We start from the raw sequence: 15,674 nt of genomic DNA on the forward strand, positions 1-15,674 counted from the left end.
GTCGGCCTCACTTGAATCACCCCTTCTCGAAGGCTTAGATCAACAGGAAAACATTAGATTAAAAGTCAGAGGTTTGTACTGCATAAACACTTGAATAAATGTGGACACAAAACAAGAAAGACTCACAATGGAGTCATTTATTGTCTGCACATTTTTATTCTCAAAAGCGGTCTAATACAAAGTTCCCAGAGTTTCATTATCAACAAGTCTATGTGGAACAGTTCAGAGGGGTGTGGACAGAGACCAGTAAAGCAAAAGGGTAAGGGGTGGGGATTCAATTTAAGCAACACTGTATGTTATGTGTGAATATTGAGGATACTACAGAATGTTCTCTAAAACTGACATGATTTCAAAAATAATATACACTCACCTAAAGGATTATTAGGAACACCTGTTCAATTTCTCATTAATGCAATTATCTAACCAACCAATCACATGGCAGTTGCCTCAATGCATTTAGGGGTGTGGTCCTGGTCAAGACAATCTCCTGAACTCCAAACTGAATGTCTGAATGGGAAAGAAAGGTGATTTAAGCAATTTTGAGCGTGGCATGGTTGTTGGTGCCAGAAGGGCCGGTCTGAGTATTTCACAATCTGCTCAGTTACTGGGATTTTCACGCACAACCATTTCTAGGGTTTACAAAGAATGGTGTGAAAAGGTAAAAACATTCAGTATGCGGCAGTCCTGTGGGCGAAAATGCCTTGTTGATGCTAGAGGTCAGAGGAGAATGGGCCGACTGATTCAAGCTGATAGAAGAGCAACTTTGACTGAAATAACCATTCGTTACAACCGAGGTATGCAGCAAAGCATTTGTGAAGCCACAACACGTACAACCTTGAGGCGGATGGGCTACAACAGCAGAAGACCCCACCGGGTACCACTCATCTCCACTACAAATAGGAAAAAGAGGCTACAATTTGCACAAGCTCACCAAAATTGGACAGTTGAAGACTGGAAAAATGTTGCCTGGTCCGATGAGTCTCGATTTCTGTTGAGACATTCAGATGGTAGAGACAGAATGAGAACATGGATCCATCATGCCTTGTTACCACTGTGCAGGCTGGTGGTGGTGGTGTAATGGTGTGGGGGATGTTTTCTTGGCACACTTTAGGCCCCTTAGTGCCAATTGGGCATCGTTTAAATGCCACGGCCTACCTGAGCATTGTTTCTGACCATGTCCATCCCTTTATGACCACCATGTACCCATCCTCTGATGGCTACTTCCAGCAGGATAATGCACCATGTCACAAAGGTTGAATCATTTCCAATTGGTTTCTTGAACATGACAATGAGTTCACTGTACTAAACTGGCCCCCACAGTCACCAGATCTCAACCCAATAGAGCATCTTTGGGATGTGGTGGAACAGGAGCTTCGTGCCCTGGGTGTGCATCCCACAAATCTCCATCAACTGCAAGATGCTATCCTATCAATATGGGCCAACATTTCTAAAGAATGCTTTCAGCACCTTGTTGAATCAATGCCACGTAGAATTAAGGCAGTTCTGAAGGCGAAAGGGGGTCAAACACAGTATTAGTATGGTGTTCCTAATAATCCTTTAGGTGAGTGTACATTGTATACCCCTTCAAAAAAACATAAAATCCCTTGAAATTGTAGTGTTTAGTGTGATATTTCCTGTTTATATATTAAATGTAGCTGCTTCCTGTATTTTTCTCTGCTTAGATTATCTGTGGACGTGAAAAACCCGTGTGTTAACATTCCTAGGAAATATCTTCACCTTAACTCAAAATCTGCATGCCCCTAAATTCCTCATGTACGTCTGTAAAGACATGAGTTCTGCTGCCTTGTCTGAAACCCCTCCACCTGTTTCCAGAGCAGCCTGGCATCTATGTCTGCCTATGATCTGATGTAAAGTCATATAAATACCCTTCAACAGGAAGGCACAGGAAATGTACCACCATGTCAATTGCATGAAATGGATTTCTTTATTGTCAGTTACCTTTCTTGGATTCTTTTTTTGTCTTGTTTTACATCACAAATCCTGTGCCACGATTAGTTTACAATACTCTGAGGCCTTCTGAGCCTGCTGGTCATATATTTTAAATTCCTCCTCTACCCTTACAAGAAAGAAGTACAGATAAGCACACTTTCAGATTACTTAGGCATGCAATCAGTACACCTTAAGTATATAGTAAAGTATACTTATAGTGCACATAACTGTACTTATTTTTATTAAGGGTAGAATGTAAAACATTTGATGGAATAAGGGACCTAACCAGGCAAGATAAACAAAGGTTGTAGGGAGTTTGAATTGCCTGGTCTTCTCTTAATACTAGCTTGGATAAAGTTTGTTGTCTCTCTTGTGACTGTGAAGAAATATAAATACATGTATTTTATAAATAAATTAGTCCCACTTTAGCAGAATGTCTGACCATCAGAAACGCCAATGCCTTTTCTTTCCTCTCATAAAGAATGAGGCACTAACACGCCACCCAGAGTGTCGCTCAGCACAGCTTCCCTCCTTTTCTGTCATTCCTATGGGAGCTCCCTGCTGCCATTTCACAAAGTGCTGCAGGGGAGTCAGGCTCGGCTGTCCACCAGGGCCTCCAGCAGCCTGGCACTGTTGGTGATGGCGGTTGTCACCACAATGAATTTGTACCCTTGAAAGGACAAGAAGGAAGAGTTCTCACTTTAGCATCTCTAAAAAAACAATCTCATCTATGACTTGATGTAGGCAACAAATAAAACAGATTTCGATGGAAAATGCCGACATTAAAACACTTAACTGCTGTATGTATAACAAACAATGTCATATAGAGATGTATTATTATCTACACCTTTATCTACACCTTAAGCACATAATTATTTCACCTTTATGAATTCATTAAAGTACTTGCCGTATGTATCACTGGGTATTACACCTGTCTCTTTCTATTCTGTTAATACCTCAGTTTGGACCGAAGATTAACACTTGTACCAGCCCTGAAGTTTCAGTTCACCTCTGAATAATGGTTGTGAAACCAGTGCTTTGTTTTAGCCTTTGTATAAAACCACCCTTCATCTCCTAGGTGGAGAAAACAGGTTTTGCTGTGTGGATTTTTCACACTATTGCTAACAATCTGTGACTTTCACCCCTGTTCATTTGCTTGTGTGAAACTTGGTTTGTTTTCTGTTCTTTCTAGTCCAACTTCAAATTATCTCAGCATAATATTTTTAAATAAAACAATCACAGAAACAGTCCAGGTCATTTATATTTCCATCTTAGTTATTGAACAGAGCCTCCTCACCTCTCTCTCTCCCCAGGAAGCGCAGTGCTGAGATCTCAGAGTAGGTACAGCCGCCCAGAAACATGACCAGGATGATGTTCTGGGAGTCTGTCCTGGGCCTGACTTCGGTACCATTGCTACCTGCTGGAAGTACAGTGGTGATTAATGGGGGGCAGCAGGCTGAGACACTCTCTGCATCGGATTGGACACTGACCACTCCACGCAGTCACAAGAGACTCACAGCAAGGCCAGGTGAGAAGATACACCAGAGAAGCTCTTAAGATGCGATCAAAATAAAGACATTATGCAGGGCTATGGGTGATTTTGTCTCGATTTCCAAGACGACCCACTCTCCCTCACCTGTCACTGCAAACTCATTCCCATTGAGCAGCCGTGTGACCTCCTCCATCCCCGTCCAGCTATCTCGCTCCAGCACCTGCACACAGCACAAAGTCAGGCCTCTTCAGCACACAGTAGGGAAACTGAGTAAATCTGCACTGTTGGCCTTAATTAAAGTTAATTGTAATGCTTGGAATCAAGATTAGTGTTGGCCCTGAGTCATAGTTGAGTTTTCACAATAATCCTCAAAACATCTGCATACTTATTCAAATGCCAGTACAAGGTTTACTGTCAATACAATTAGCTAATATGTTCCAATGTATTGTCTAGATAGATAAAAAAATAACAACAACAACGAAAGTCCATAAAGCGAGGTGTGGCAGCCCACCTGCTCAATGAGCTTGCAGCTGAGAGGGATGTAGGCACCACTGAAGATGTAGGCCATATCCCGAGGGGTGCGCAGGTCGTACTCTCCACCTGACTTGGGCACCTGCAGACAGACAAGGGCAGAGTCAGCACACAGCCATCTGCCTCACCAGGGCCACTCTCACCGTCACACCGGGCTACTCACCAGAGCCAGTTTCTTACTCAGCCCTCGGAAATTGCCTTTCTTCGCCAGAGACGAGAAGGCATCAGTCAGCTTCCCTGGAAACATATCCACTTGTGTTAGAGAGCATGCTACAGCCTATCCACAGGGTTGTAGCTCCTGGTCCTGATTCATTCAAGGTTATAATTTTCTGACTGTGTTTTGTTTTTTTGTTAATGCTGATATTATAATTTCGTGGATAATATGTGTTTCTGCTCTGCTTGTTCCGTCTACATGCGTCAATACTGATCTCCATGACAGCCTTTCAAGCAGCACTGCTACCCATGGTGTCATGCAACCTGACCTCCTGTCTGAACATCTACTTCAACCCTTTCTTCCCCGCCTGTATATCTCACCTGCAGTCTTGTCATTGACCAGTTTGCCTACTTTGCTCTCCATGGCTGTGAGAGTCTCCCCAGGCTGCTGCTCCACCAACAGGCCCAACTGGCGCAGGTTGGCAAAGGTCAGCAGGTGCTCTGTGCCATAGCTCTGAGTGGCAGAAAAGAGAGAGAGAGAGAGAGAGAGAGAGAGAGAGAGAGAGAGGGGATGAATCATATCTGACTCCAGGTCAAATACTTAAAGAGATCTTTAAGTAAATACTTATAAGATCATTTCAAAGAAGAAAAACTCATCTCTCAGAATAGATTTCCAAACAGTAGAATGATTGAGACAGAACTGATGATTCCAGAAGCCACATTTCTATTAAGTCCAAAGAGAGGCACGTCCTCTTTAAACCCCTGAGTGGACATATAACTTCTCCAGACTAGTTAAACTAGGTAAACTCACCTGCAGATACTGAGCTTTCAGGGAACGGTAATCCTTGGGGAGTAAACCTAAAATCAGAAATGAACACAGGATTATTAATTGTGGATCATTTGGATCCAGGAAGACTGCTGGATAGATGCTAACACTCTCCACCCCCCCACGGAAATGTGAAGAGGTCTCACAGACTAACCATTCTCAGTGAGGGACAGGAGGCACAGGAGACGCAGGCTGTCAATCATGGAGACCTGGGGGCAGCAGGACAGAGCATCTCAGCCATTGGAGAGGTAGGTACCTTTCTCTGACAAATAACTTCAATGTGCTATTTTTTTGACAAATGAAATACATGCTGCCATGTGATTTCCCTGCCCAGGTCTCCCCCGTCTGTTCCACACTCACCTGCCTGTCGATGTGCTCCTCTATGTAGGCAATGCACTCCCGGATGTCAAATCCTTCCAACAGAGCTGCAGTTATGGGAATGCAGAAGAAAGAAAAAAAAAAGTCTCATGTTGCTGTCACATTGCAGACGGAGCAGAACACCCAAATATTTTGTGATCTGTGCATCCTGAACCACAGGTGCACAGCCACACACTTCCCACACAGACTCACAGTGCTCCGTCTTCAACAGCTCCTGAAAGTCTTGCTTGGTTTTCTTCTTCATGATGGACTCACTGGCCCCGATATCTGAGGGAAATAAAAACCTTCCACTTAGACCTAATTTATCAAAGCAAAGCCGAAGCAGGGGCAGTGCAGAGAGAGACGGTGAGTGAGGCTGAGGGGGCTGCATATTGGAGAGTTACACTACAGGATCGGTCATCCTGAATGGGGTATGAGGAGTCTCTAAGCTGGCTAGAGGACTGTGGGCAGATACTCACGCAGACTCAGAAGGCGGTGCTCCTGTTTTAACCCCTTCAGCTCCTCGGAGACAAATGTTTTCATCTGCTGAATATCCATCCCACGCCTTTTCTGCAGAGACAGTGAGGGCAAGGTCAAGAGAGGAATCAGGGAGACACAGACACACAAAAAGGGAAGGGAAGGGAAGCGGTACATGTAAGTGAAAGAGTATCTTTTCACTATCGCCCCCTGATTTGTGTTAATATTTTTGAGAATATCCAAATTAAAAGCTGTACAGAAATAAGGGGGAGGAAAAACTACTTTGTTAAAGCCTCAAAGAAACGTCAAAGAAACACTCACATCATAAGCAGTCTGAAGGTTTCGGGCCTTCTGGCTCAGAAATCCAAAGACATTGGAGAAATGCTCATTCCTGATCTCATTGAACACCTGAAACACATGCAGTGCGTTAGTGATTTCTGCTGCTTACAGCCCACTCTCTGACTGCACCATGGATCCTCAGAACACTCACCTTATCCTGAGAGTTAAGCATCACCTTTAAACTCTTCTCGGAGGAAGTGACATCAGGACCAAACTGCACGCTACCTGCAGAGGGAAGAGCCACAGCAGAAGATTTGATTTGCTGAAGTAGGGACTGAGTGGATGGCAAGAAATATCTGACAAACAGATATGGGCATGTACAAGTCTTCTACTAGAAGAACAGACACTATCCATCTATTACTTGCAATGAGTCCTGCAGGCTCAGATGGTGTAAACTGCCTAGTTCAATTAATCAAAGCAATTTTAGTTTTCTGGCATCTCTGCCAAGTGGTTAAATGACTTCTGATTACATTATAAAGTCAATTTTAAACATTGCTCCCTTCGGCAGGCAGTGCTGTCATACAGATTTATCCAGTCAAGCGTTTTAGTTCAGACTTCAAAAGAAAAATACCCTAGGGATGTGGAGAGAGAGTAGAGAGTTCAAAGGGTGTAAAAGACAACACTCACCACACTTAATCCTGAATATATCATCCACTAGTCCTTCATACACAACCTGGGAGCACAGCGAAGTTACAAAATCCACATCTACACAATACAGATACAGAGACCGAGCAGAAAAGGCAATTAGAAAAATGGATCCACCACCACATTTTACTTATCAAACACTGAATTTAAAACTGTGGTGAAGAAACATGAAGATTGTTATTCAAGTGGCATTTTTATTAAGTGACAAATGCAAAGACAAAAGGTAGGCATCTGCATAGTACTAAATAAAATCACTATTTTGCCCATCTGCAGTTAATTTAAAAGCTCCTTACACACACATTATAGTTGTCGTCCCCAACCCCCACAAAAATAATGGTTCTGGACCTCTGTCAACGAGGAAGACGCTCCCGATCTCAGGCTGTTGGCTTTTCTGCTCTCCCTCCTCCACTAGCTCTCGCCATGTCTCGTATGTCATCTAAACCCAACAGGACACGGGTCACTCTCAGGCTCAGGCTGGGCTGGGCCAGTTGGCCTGTAATAGCAATGTCTGTGGCCTACCTTGGCACAGCGACCAATCCCATATGCTTTGGAGAAAGGGCCGTACAGAGAGTGCAGGAGGTGTAAGGCCCTAGCTGCCGTCGTCACCCAGCGCTGGTCCCCTTCCTGGGAAAGACAAGGGTGAGAGGACATGGTCTCAGCACTGCACTACCAGCACTGCATTACCAGTGGACAAGATAATGTAGTAAGGGGTTTTGGTCTGAATCAGCAAAGGATTGGGAACATCTCAGTGGACGATTACCAGGAAGTTGTCTCTGAAGAATTCCGGAAGCTCCATACTAATGATGTCATCATCGAGTGGCAAGAGGTAGAATGCCCATTCATCAGTACTGACATCTGCAGGAAGTAACAGTACAGACACCTGAGGGTCAGACTCTCTGATTGGACACTCACACTAATGCCCCACTCCAGGCCCTAGTGTCATAATGTTGACTGCACTGTTCATCAACAGCACTGGAAATCCAAAGATGGACAATGTAGCTAAACTCAAACAGTGGAAATAAGACACTGCAAATCAGGATAACTAATTTCGCTGCTTAAAAACAATTTGAATAATAAATAAAATAAAAAAAACACACTTTATATTATCTAATTGAAATTGGCCATTTTTGGGTCGCAGTTTATTTCAGGGTCATAGAAATGTCCAGCTTCACACTGTGAATGCAGAAGTACTGTAGGGGCCCACTTACCTCCATATATCCCCTGTTCCTCCAAAACTGTCTCACAGGCACAGAACTGCAAAAACACAGAGGAGAAGCAGTTATAACACAGCCAATCAAAACCTCTCTTCTGTCTCTCAGCCTGTGGACCTTTCTGTCTTCAAACAACCCCAGAACTCCTGCACTCAAACTGTCACTGTCTCACTTTCCATAAGTCTATTGCTACCTCTAAAGCTGGCACATCCTACTATCTGTAGGAGGACAGCTTTCAGAGATGCTTTTCATCATCTAATTTACATACACTATTTCCACAATTTCAGAAGTATGCTTAATGTCTTGTGACAAGGCTATGCCTAAGTGCAGTACATCGATACCTCAAACTCTTTTACAAGGGTGCAGGCTACAGAGTCCAGTTTTATCCCAAAGTAAACCAAAAGACAAGGCGTGGGGATCTCACCTTCTGTGGGGTGAAAATGATCTTGTACCTTCTGAATCTCCCCGCTTGCTTGTCTACGTTCACAATCTCTGGAAAGCAGAAAGAGAAGGGAACAGTAGTGCTCAAACTGTGCCTTTGAGCAGTACAATAATGTATGGCTCCCAGTAATAGCTTGATAGGTTTTAATTTAGTCTGATTTGCAGTAAATCAGGCTGTCATTTGATTCGTTACAATCTGACCTCTGCAGAGTCATACAATGTACACGAAGGTCTCTTGCTCGTTATCTCACTCCTCGACCCCAATCTGTTCCTCCTCACTAGCCGTCTCTCTCTCATGCCTCCTACTCACCAGCAATCCACTTCACAGTCTGTATCCGTGGCCGAATGAGGAAGCACAGCCTACAGGAAGCAGAGGAACAGTCAGGAATCTTTCATGCGACATCAGCAGTCAAATAGTGTGGTTCCATTTTCCCAAAGCATGCGAGTGTCCCTACATTTGACATCTTTCATTTCAAAGCAAACACTATTTTCAAATCTCATAGTTTAGGCCACCAGTAATAGTTACTAGGGAATTGTGGGAATCCAGATACTCACTGATCACAGAGGCTGACAATGGGCTTGTTATCCAGCTTGTAAAGCTTGTCCACTTCATGTTGCTGCAGTTCAAATGAAATAAAGTGTTTCAGATTCGGCCACAAAGTGCTTACCAATGCAGTTAAGGGCATCTATTAAGCTGTATATAAGAATACAGTATAATAATATAGCTGCTTCCTTCCACTGAGTCCTTCTAAACACATGAAACAGAAGATACAGTGTATACAAAAAGAATGAGGTGCAGGTTCAGACCATTTGCAGAAATTCAAACAGTTTGAAAGACTAAAAACCTTGAGTGTGGAGACGTTGGCTATGCGGTCCAGTGGGCTCATGAGATCAGCTTCAATAAACAGATCTTTCTTCCCTGGTAACTGAAAACAAGGGAGAAGAGACAATCAATTTGCATTTCATGAGTGATTTATACTCTCATGCAATTACCTATAAATGTAATGTCTTTATGCATTTGATTGGAGCAGGGGCATTAAACAGCCCCATATCACTCCTCCCATTAATGTACAGAAACACAGCCTTGTAGCATTCAATGGTGCTATACCTGTTCCAGCAGGTAGATAAGCTGGTCCCTTGCCAGCCTCTTCAGAAGGGAGAAGTCAGGGGGCTCTGGGGCATCTCTCCTGCTGCTGAGAGCCATGAGAGCAGAAGGCAGCCACAGGGACTCACAGCTGTCCCTGGGAAACACCACAGAAGCCAGTTAGAAACCCAGAGTACAGCACAGACCGTCACATACTGCACATTTACTGAGGGCTGCCATGGGTACTGATCAGGGGAGCCTTATCGCCACTGGACAGAGCTGTGAACTTGGTCTTAGCTTCAGAATGCCATTCCCAGTACACTTAGTTAGACTGCTGAGAACCTCAGTGTTCTACAGAGCAAAACCAGTCCAAAAATAAATAAATACACAAATAAAAGAAGCTGAACCAAAGCAGCATGTGATTACACTCTATTAAACCTGGTTAAAATGTAACCCACAAGCAATAATCTAAGCATAATAAGAACCCTAACCTCAGCCTACACTAGCCCAATAGGACTCCAATATGAGCACTAATCCCATGTTAAACTATTAACTTTTAAGTGTAACATTATGAAACCGAAAAACAACTATTCTCATGTGTAATTCTTATGAAAATGACTATTAGAAAGAAACAAATCTGACCCTATCCCTAACCCCACACCTCAATGTTGCCCTATACCCAGTTTCAGCCGAAAGCACTAACAATCACTTATGAACAATAGTTAGCTGTACATTACAGCGTCTAATCACTTGACTCAGGCATTTATATCAGCATGGGGTTATAGTACAGATGAAAGACGCGCTTTATTGCTGATTAAATCGCAGATATCGAAAAACGTCACGAACGATCGGAATGCACAGACCGAAGGAAAGATATGTATGCTGAAATACACTATACATATATCCTTGGTTCAGGGTGTTATATTGTGTCGATCCGTGACAACGTCATCATACATTTGATTCCTCTCAGACCAAAACATACAGGTTGTAACCTATTGAAATATGATGCATCGGTCTTAAGAGAAACCTATTGGCTTAACGATTGTACATTCCGTATGTCAAGTGACATCCACAACAGCTGAATTCGAGTCCATCTATACGTGCTCCCATCATCATAATGCGATCAGTGCAAAACCTCTACATCAATAAGTAGAGACTAATTAAAAAAAAAACGAAATATTGTCAGGGCTTATATTAACCGAGATCTTTGGATGTTATAAGAATGGAAACATTTTACCTGCTACTGCTTCCCTTCTTGCGGAAGCACTGTTGCGTGTGCTTGTAGGAGCCCGGACAACAATAAAGCGCGACACATCCGGGAGGATTGGAAGGGGACATTGTGACGCTGGATTTTAAACCCTTTCATTCTTAAAAATTGCTGTCATCAGAAAATGTATTAGTCATATGCATATAGAATAGAGTTGATTTCCAATTCTTTCAACGTACTGTTTATAGCGTTGAGGGCGCATTACGGGGGTGCGACTGTATTGTCTCGATTTGCGTCCAGAGCTACATTTCTGTTTTCTGCCACGAGGAGGCGTAGTAGTTGGAAGAAGACAATATTGAATCAAACTTTTCTTTATATACCAACAACCCTGCCGCTGCATCGTACATTAACATTATGAATTTCGAATCGGCTTTGCTATTGGAAACAGTGAACTTTGCAGCAGAGAAACACAAAAATCAACGGCGTAAGGACCCCGAAGCCACTCCTTACATCAACCACCCTATCGGTAAGTCGGTTGTGCAGGAGAGGGGCAGGGGGATCCCTATTATCTCTCGCTACAATAAAGGGAAGTAATGGAAATGGGAGAGTGTGGCGTTTTGTCCGTAAAACCGTAGGAGACAATGTATTACTCGTGAATGAATTGCATAAGTCTCCCCCTTCTCTTATTCGATTGCATGCAGATGCTTTAGCTGCATTTGCTTTGATACAATTTCACAATGGCTATGCTGCTGGCACATACTGCTACTGCTGCTTCTACCCAGCTATACTAACAATGATGTATCCCTGCAGTCGCGTCGTAACGTGTGTTTACATCGTGTGCTTAGTCATGCAAGACGACTGATGCGTTGTACACGACATTTTAATCCGAGCATTGTACATCGGATATTTCCAACGAAGTGTAGACGTCTTTTCTTTCACAGATGCACTCCATACACACACAGTCCGTCGTCATGAATCAACAGTTTTTGTTTTAGTTGTATTGCCAAGGCCTTGTGGAGAGCCAGGGCACACACAGGGCGCAGTCCCCTGGCATGTCTCCCTAGCTCTGATTTTAGACCATACTTTGACATACGTTTATACATATAGACGAGCCTGTTAAGACTATGGAAAGGTAAGCGTTGGAGCTGAACAGTAATGGGGTCTGATTATATTTTGGGAGTGTACTCTTGTCTGTAAAACATGTAGTCCCCATGATGCAGGGCCTTGGTGAAATTCCACATACAGCAGACACAGCCATTCAGTTCTTACTCAGGACCGGGACTGCTAGTGTAAAGCACAATTCAACTTATTTCTGATGAAATTCCAGCCTTTCCTGTTTTCTGACATTACTGATGAAAATACAAATGTATATTTTTCCTTCTCTGTTTATGTAAAAACATTGTTTCTTTGATCATTTTCAGGGGTGGCCAGAATTTTGAGTCATGAATGTGGAATTACAGACATCGCAGTTTTACAGGTGAATATACTTGGGTTCTGTTGCGTATATCATGCTCCTGGGGATAGACATACCGGTTCAGAAGAAAACGTCTGTTAGTAACACTACACCCTCATGCTGGCCGTGTTGGGATCTGTGCCAATAAACATTGAATTGTGTTCTGGCTTAGTTTCCATTCTAAACACATTGTTCTGGCCTTACTAAAATAACATTTACAGTGAGGGTAGTTATCTCTGGAAAGTGCATTGCACATAATAGCTGCAGTGTAGTTTGCTTCTACAAACACACGTTATATTCAATATTGGTGAATTCGAAATTTAAATCAACATGACTGTAGTTTATACCACAATCCAGGGATCGAGGTGACCCTCTGTGCAGTCAACACAGTGTGGTTAAATGTGTCATCACTCAATATTTCATACACAACTGTGAGTCCAGCATGTAAAGAAACAAGGTATGCAATAAAACTATGTATATTTTAGGGAGCGATGCAAAACAGGCACTGCAAATTATATGCAATTTTAAAGCACAACAATTAAGTGTTTTATGTTGCTCTGATCTACATGCGTTTGACTGTACCCTGCTACTGCATATTTCCCCCAAAATTCAGATGATCTGTATTTTATTGTACAGTTAGATGTTAGGACAGCTACCTGTGTGTATGTGTCCCCTATAGGCAGCTCTGCTCCATGACACAGTGGAAGACACTGACACCACGCTGGGGGAGCTGGAGGGAGTTTTCGGGGGGACGGTAGCACGGATCGTCCAGGAGGTGACGGATGACAAGTCCCTGCCCAAGCAGGAGAGGAAGCGGCTGCAAGTAATGCACGCTCCCCACTGCAGCTACCAGGCCAAGCTGGTCAAACTGGCAGACAAACTGTACAACTTGAGGGACCTCAACCGCACCACCCCCACTGGTGAGTCATTGGGGCAGGGCAGGCCAAGGTCCTCCCTGCTGTGGGACCACAGAGGCGTAGGGCATGAACTAACAGTGGGCTGTGTCAGAGGAGTCATTTTGATCCGTGTTTAATATCCTGAGCGCTTTTTCAAAGTGAGATCTAACAGCATTTTGCAAAGACTAGTATCAAAATGGGGATTTGTAAAGTTTCATGTAAATCTTAAATTAAAGTCTTGCATTTAAATCTCTGCACAGTTCCCCTTTTGCTGTACCCCAAAGAGGCTATTTAGTTCAATTTATACACCTTCAGTTTAACTGTGCATCTCCTAATGTGCATGAACCAGGGGTTTAATGTTTTTCATTGCAATGCACTCCCAGTGCAGAATGGATGTCTCTGATCAGATCGTGTGTGTGTGTGTGTGTTGTGGCAGGCTGGACACCAGAGCGAGTACAGGAGTACTTTCTGTGGGCTGCGGAAGTGGTGAGGGGACTGCGGGGCACCAACGCCATACTGGAGGAAAGACTGCAGCAGCTATTCAGGGAGAGAGGCATCGAGACCTGACACGCAGAAGGACACACCCCCACCTCAACCTCACCCCTCTGTCTGTGCAGGACTCCTCACATCACCGCCCCTCTCCAGTTGGGAGAAGGACTGACTGAGCGCACCTCCAGCAGCATTCGGACACTGAGAGCTCTGGCCTCCACATTGGGAGCTCTTGGTGTCTGTTGGTTCTATTTATGTCAATAAAGTCCAAGGGTTTTAATGTGAGGCTGTGGTGTCATAGATGAGTCATTTTACTACATTTTGTGTTGTGTAGCAACAGGAAATGCTATTTATGCCTGAGGTGAAACCCCCCCCACACACACACACACACAAAGCGTATACATTCTTCTGCTTTTCTAATAATGTAAATGTTAGGTTACAATTGAGGAATTCATACAACTCTATAAAACTTTAATTTCCCATTAGATGAAAAAGAGAAATTAGATGTTTGATTGAAGCTTAAAAATTGAGGAATCTGTTTGTTTCTTTTGCAAATGCTGATAACTGTGGTATTTTCTTGTCACACGCTGGTAGTTCTGTCAAGTAGCTATCAAGATAAAACGTGCACCTTCATACAGGTTCTGGTCTATTTTCACACATTAGAGAAAACAGTCTCCACTTAGTGCTGCTGCATAATCACTCCACCCTCCTAGATATATATTTGTTTCTCACTTCTGCAGTCAGTGCTTCCTGTTGTAGAAGTCAAATTTGGCCAACAATGTTCAGAAGTCCTATGTTCGGCAGCTCTGCCAAGAATAAGTGACATGGATATAAACATGAAGGTTCTTTCCCTCGGCTGCTTTGCTGTGCTCATTGTTGGAGTTGGAGGTAATTTATGTGCTTTGTTGGAACACTCCTTAAAAAAATGACTAGTTCAAAAGAAAGTAAACTTTTTGGGGTGAAGTTTAGCTAATATTAGTTTTGTAATTCTGGATACTTTCAAAGTACAGTAGCAGGTTTTCACTCAAAGCCCGAGAAGCTGGGATGGGATGATTTGGTATATACAAGTGTCCAAACACTAATGTGCTTTTTTTTGCTTTTAACATCACTTCAGGTTATATCTGTGAAATAATAAGAAGGATTTGTAAGTTTTGTAATCTGCAGTTTTTTACTTCGTTGTGTTAATTTTAATAACTTGCAGGATTGCTATATCTAATAGCAACAGTTGACATTAATTTTAATGAGACATTTTTAATTGTATTTTTAGGCTTCCTTGAAGAAGACAATGTATTTTATATTGAAGCCCTTGGATTTAGTAAGTTCTGCCTTTTCTATCGTCTACAGAATAGTATTTTTAATTTCCAGTCAAATTAGGTTATGAGAAGTCTAAACTGAACTGCATCTCAGTAGATTATGTTTTTATAATAAAACCGCTTATGCATTTATTTGTATTCCAAGTAAGATTTATGCAAATATTAACACAGTAATTAACCAGCTCTTCGCTACCAAGATGCTACTGTGACAAACTTGTGATTTCTCCCTGTATGCATAATATGCTTTAATATTAGCATGTTCCTCTGAACACTTGCATTGCTAATAGATGTTGATGATATATTTATATTATAGAAGTCAGTAGATAGTATGCTGATTGATTCATATTTTTGATAGTGTTTCAATGCATCTGTTTTAGTGTTTTATCGCATACAGTCAACTGCAGCTATCTGTCTAAACATTGAGTTGTGTTGTGACAGGGATTCCAGGTCCATGTTTCTGGTACAGTCTGTTTGGTGTCTCTGTCTTCAATGGCTTCTGCCTCCTACTCATCATCTGTATTTATGGGGAGATCAAGAGAGGAACCAAACGACTACACCGCACAATGTACATCAGCAGACAGTAATCTCCCCACTCTGCAGCCTGGGAGAGGGCCACCACAGCCGGGAAAAGGAGAAGGGGCATGTGTCTGTGTCTGTGTCTGTGGAGGGGAGGGGGGTATCTTCAACAGAAGTCTGTGCAGAAGTAAAATATGATTTTATGGTAACTCTATAGAATCTTATAGAGTCAAAATGTGTGTTACCAACATCTTGTTAGGCCTACTTATAGTTTCTCAATCCAAACACACAAAC

At 42.8% G+C, this 15,674-nt stretch overlaps 2 protein-coding genes across 3 annotated transcripts; one reads left to right on the forward strand and one right to left on the reverse strand.

Annotated features, from left to right (window-relative positions):
• Positions 1–133: 133 nt before the first annotated feature.
• vps33b (VPS33B late endosome and lysosome associated) lies at positions 134–10,844 on the reverse strand. 2 transcript variants are annotated; one of them, XM_066701550.1, is made up of 24 exons: positions 10,744–10,844; positions 9,531–9,663; positions 9,268–9,348; positions 8,978–9,039; positions 8,733–8,782; positions 8,406–8,473; positions 7,979–8,024; positions 7,531–7,625; positions 7,290–7,394; positions 7,116–7,206; positions 6,753–6,830; positions 6,277–6,350; positions 6,108–6,194; positions 5,789–5,879; positions 5,523–5,597; positions 5,313–5,377; positions 5,107–5,161; positions 4,938–4,984; positions 4,508–4,640; positions 4,137–4,210; positions 3,954–4,055; positions 3,587–3,662; positions 3,248–3,367; positions 134–2,620 (listed from the first exon to the last, which is right to left on the reverse strand). In XM_066701550.1, the coding sequence occupies exons 1-24, from the start codon at positions 10,842–10,844 to the stop codon at positions 2,541–2,543; spliced, it is 1,989 nt and encodes a 662-aa protein (XP_066557647.1). In that variant the 3' UTR covers positions 134–2,540. The 2 variants fall into 2 exon arrangements, with proteins under 2 accessions (XP_066557647.1, XP_066557646.1); XM_066701549.1 differs by having other exon boundaries at positions 3,248–3,370.
• A 273-nt stretch (positions 10,845–11,117) lies between these two features.
• On the forward strand, positions 11,118–13,836 carry hddc3 (HD domain containing 3). The gene is made up of 4 exons (XM_066701555.1): positions 11,118–11,239; positions 12,135–12,190; positions 12,846–13,086; positions 13,499–13,836. The coding sequence occupies exons 1-4, from the start codon at positions 11,128–11,130 to the stop codon at positions 13,627–13,629; spliced, it is 540 nt and encodes a 179-aa protein (XP_066557652.1). The 5' UTR covers positions 11,118–11,127; the 3' UTR covers positions 13,630–13,836.
• Positions 13,837–15,674: the final 1,838 nt, after the last annotated feature.

This window comes from Amia ocellicauda, chromosome 4 (assembly GCF_036373705.1).
Source record: "Amia ocellicauda isolate fAmiCal2 chromosome 4, fAmiCal2.hap1, whole genome shotgun sequence".
Lineage (NCBI taxonomy): Eukaryota > Metazoa > Chordata > Actinopteri > Amiiformes > Amiidae > Amia > Amia ocellicauda.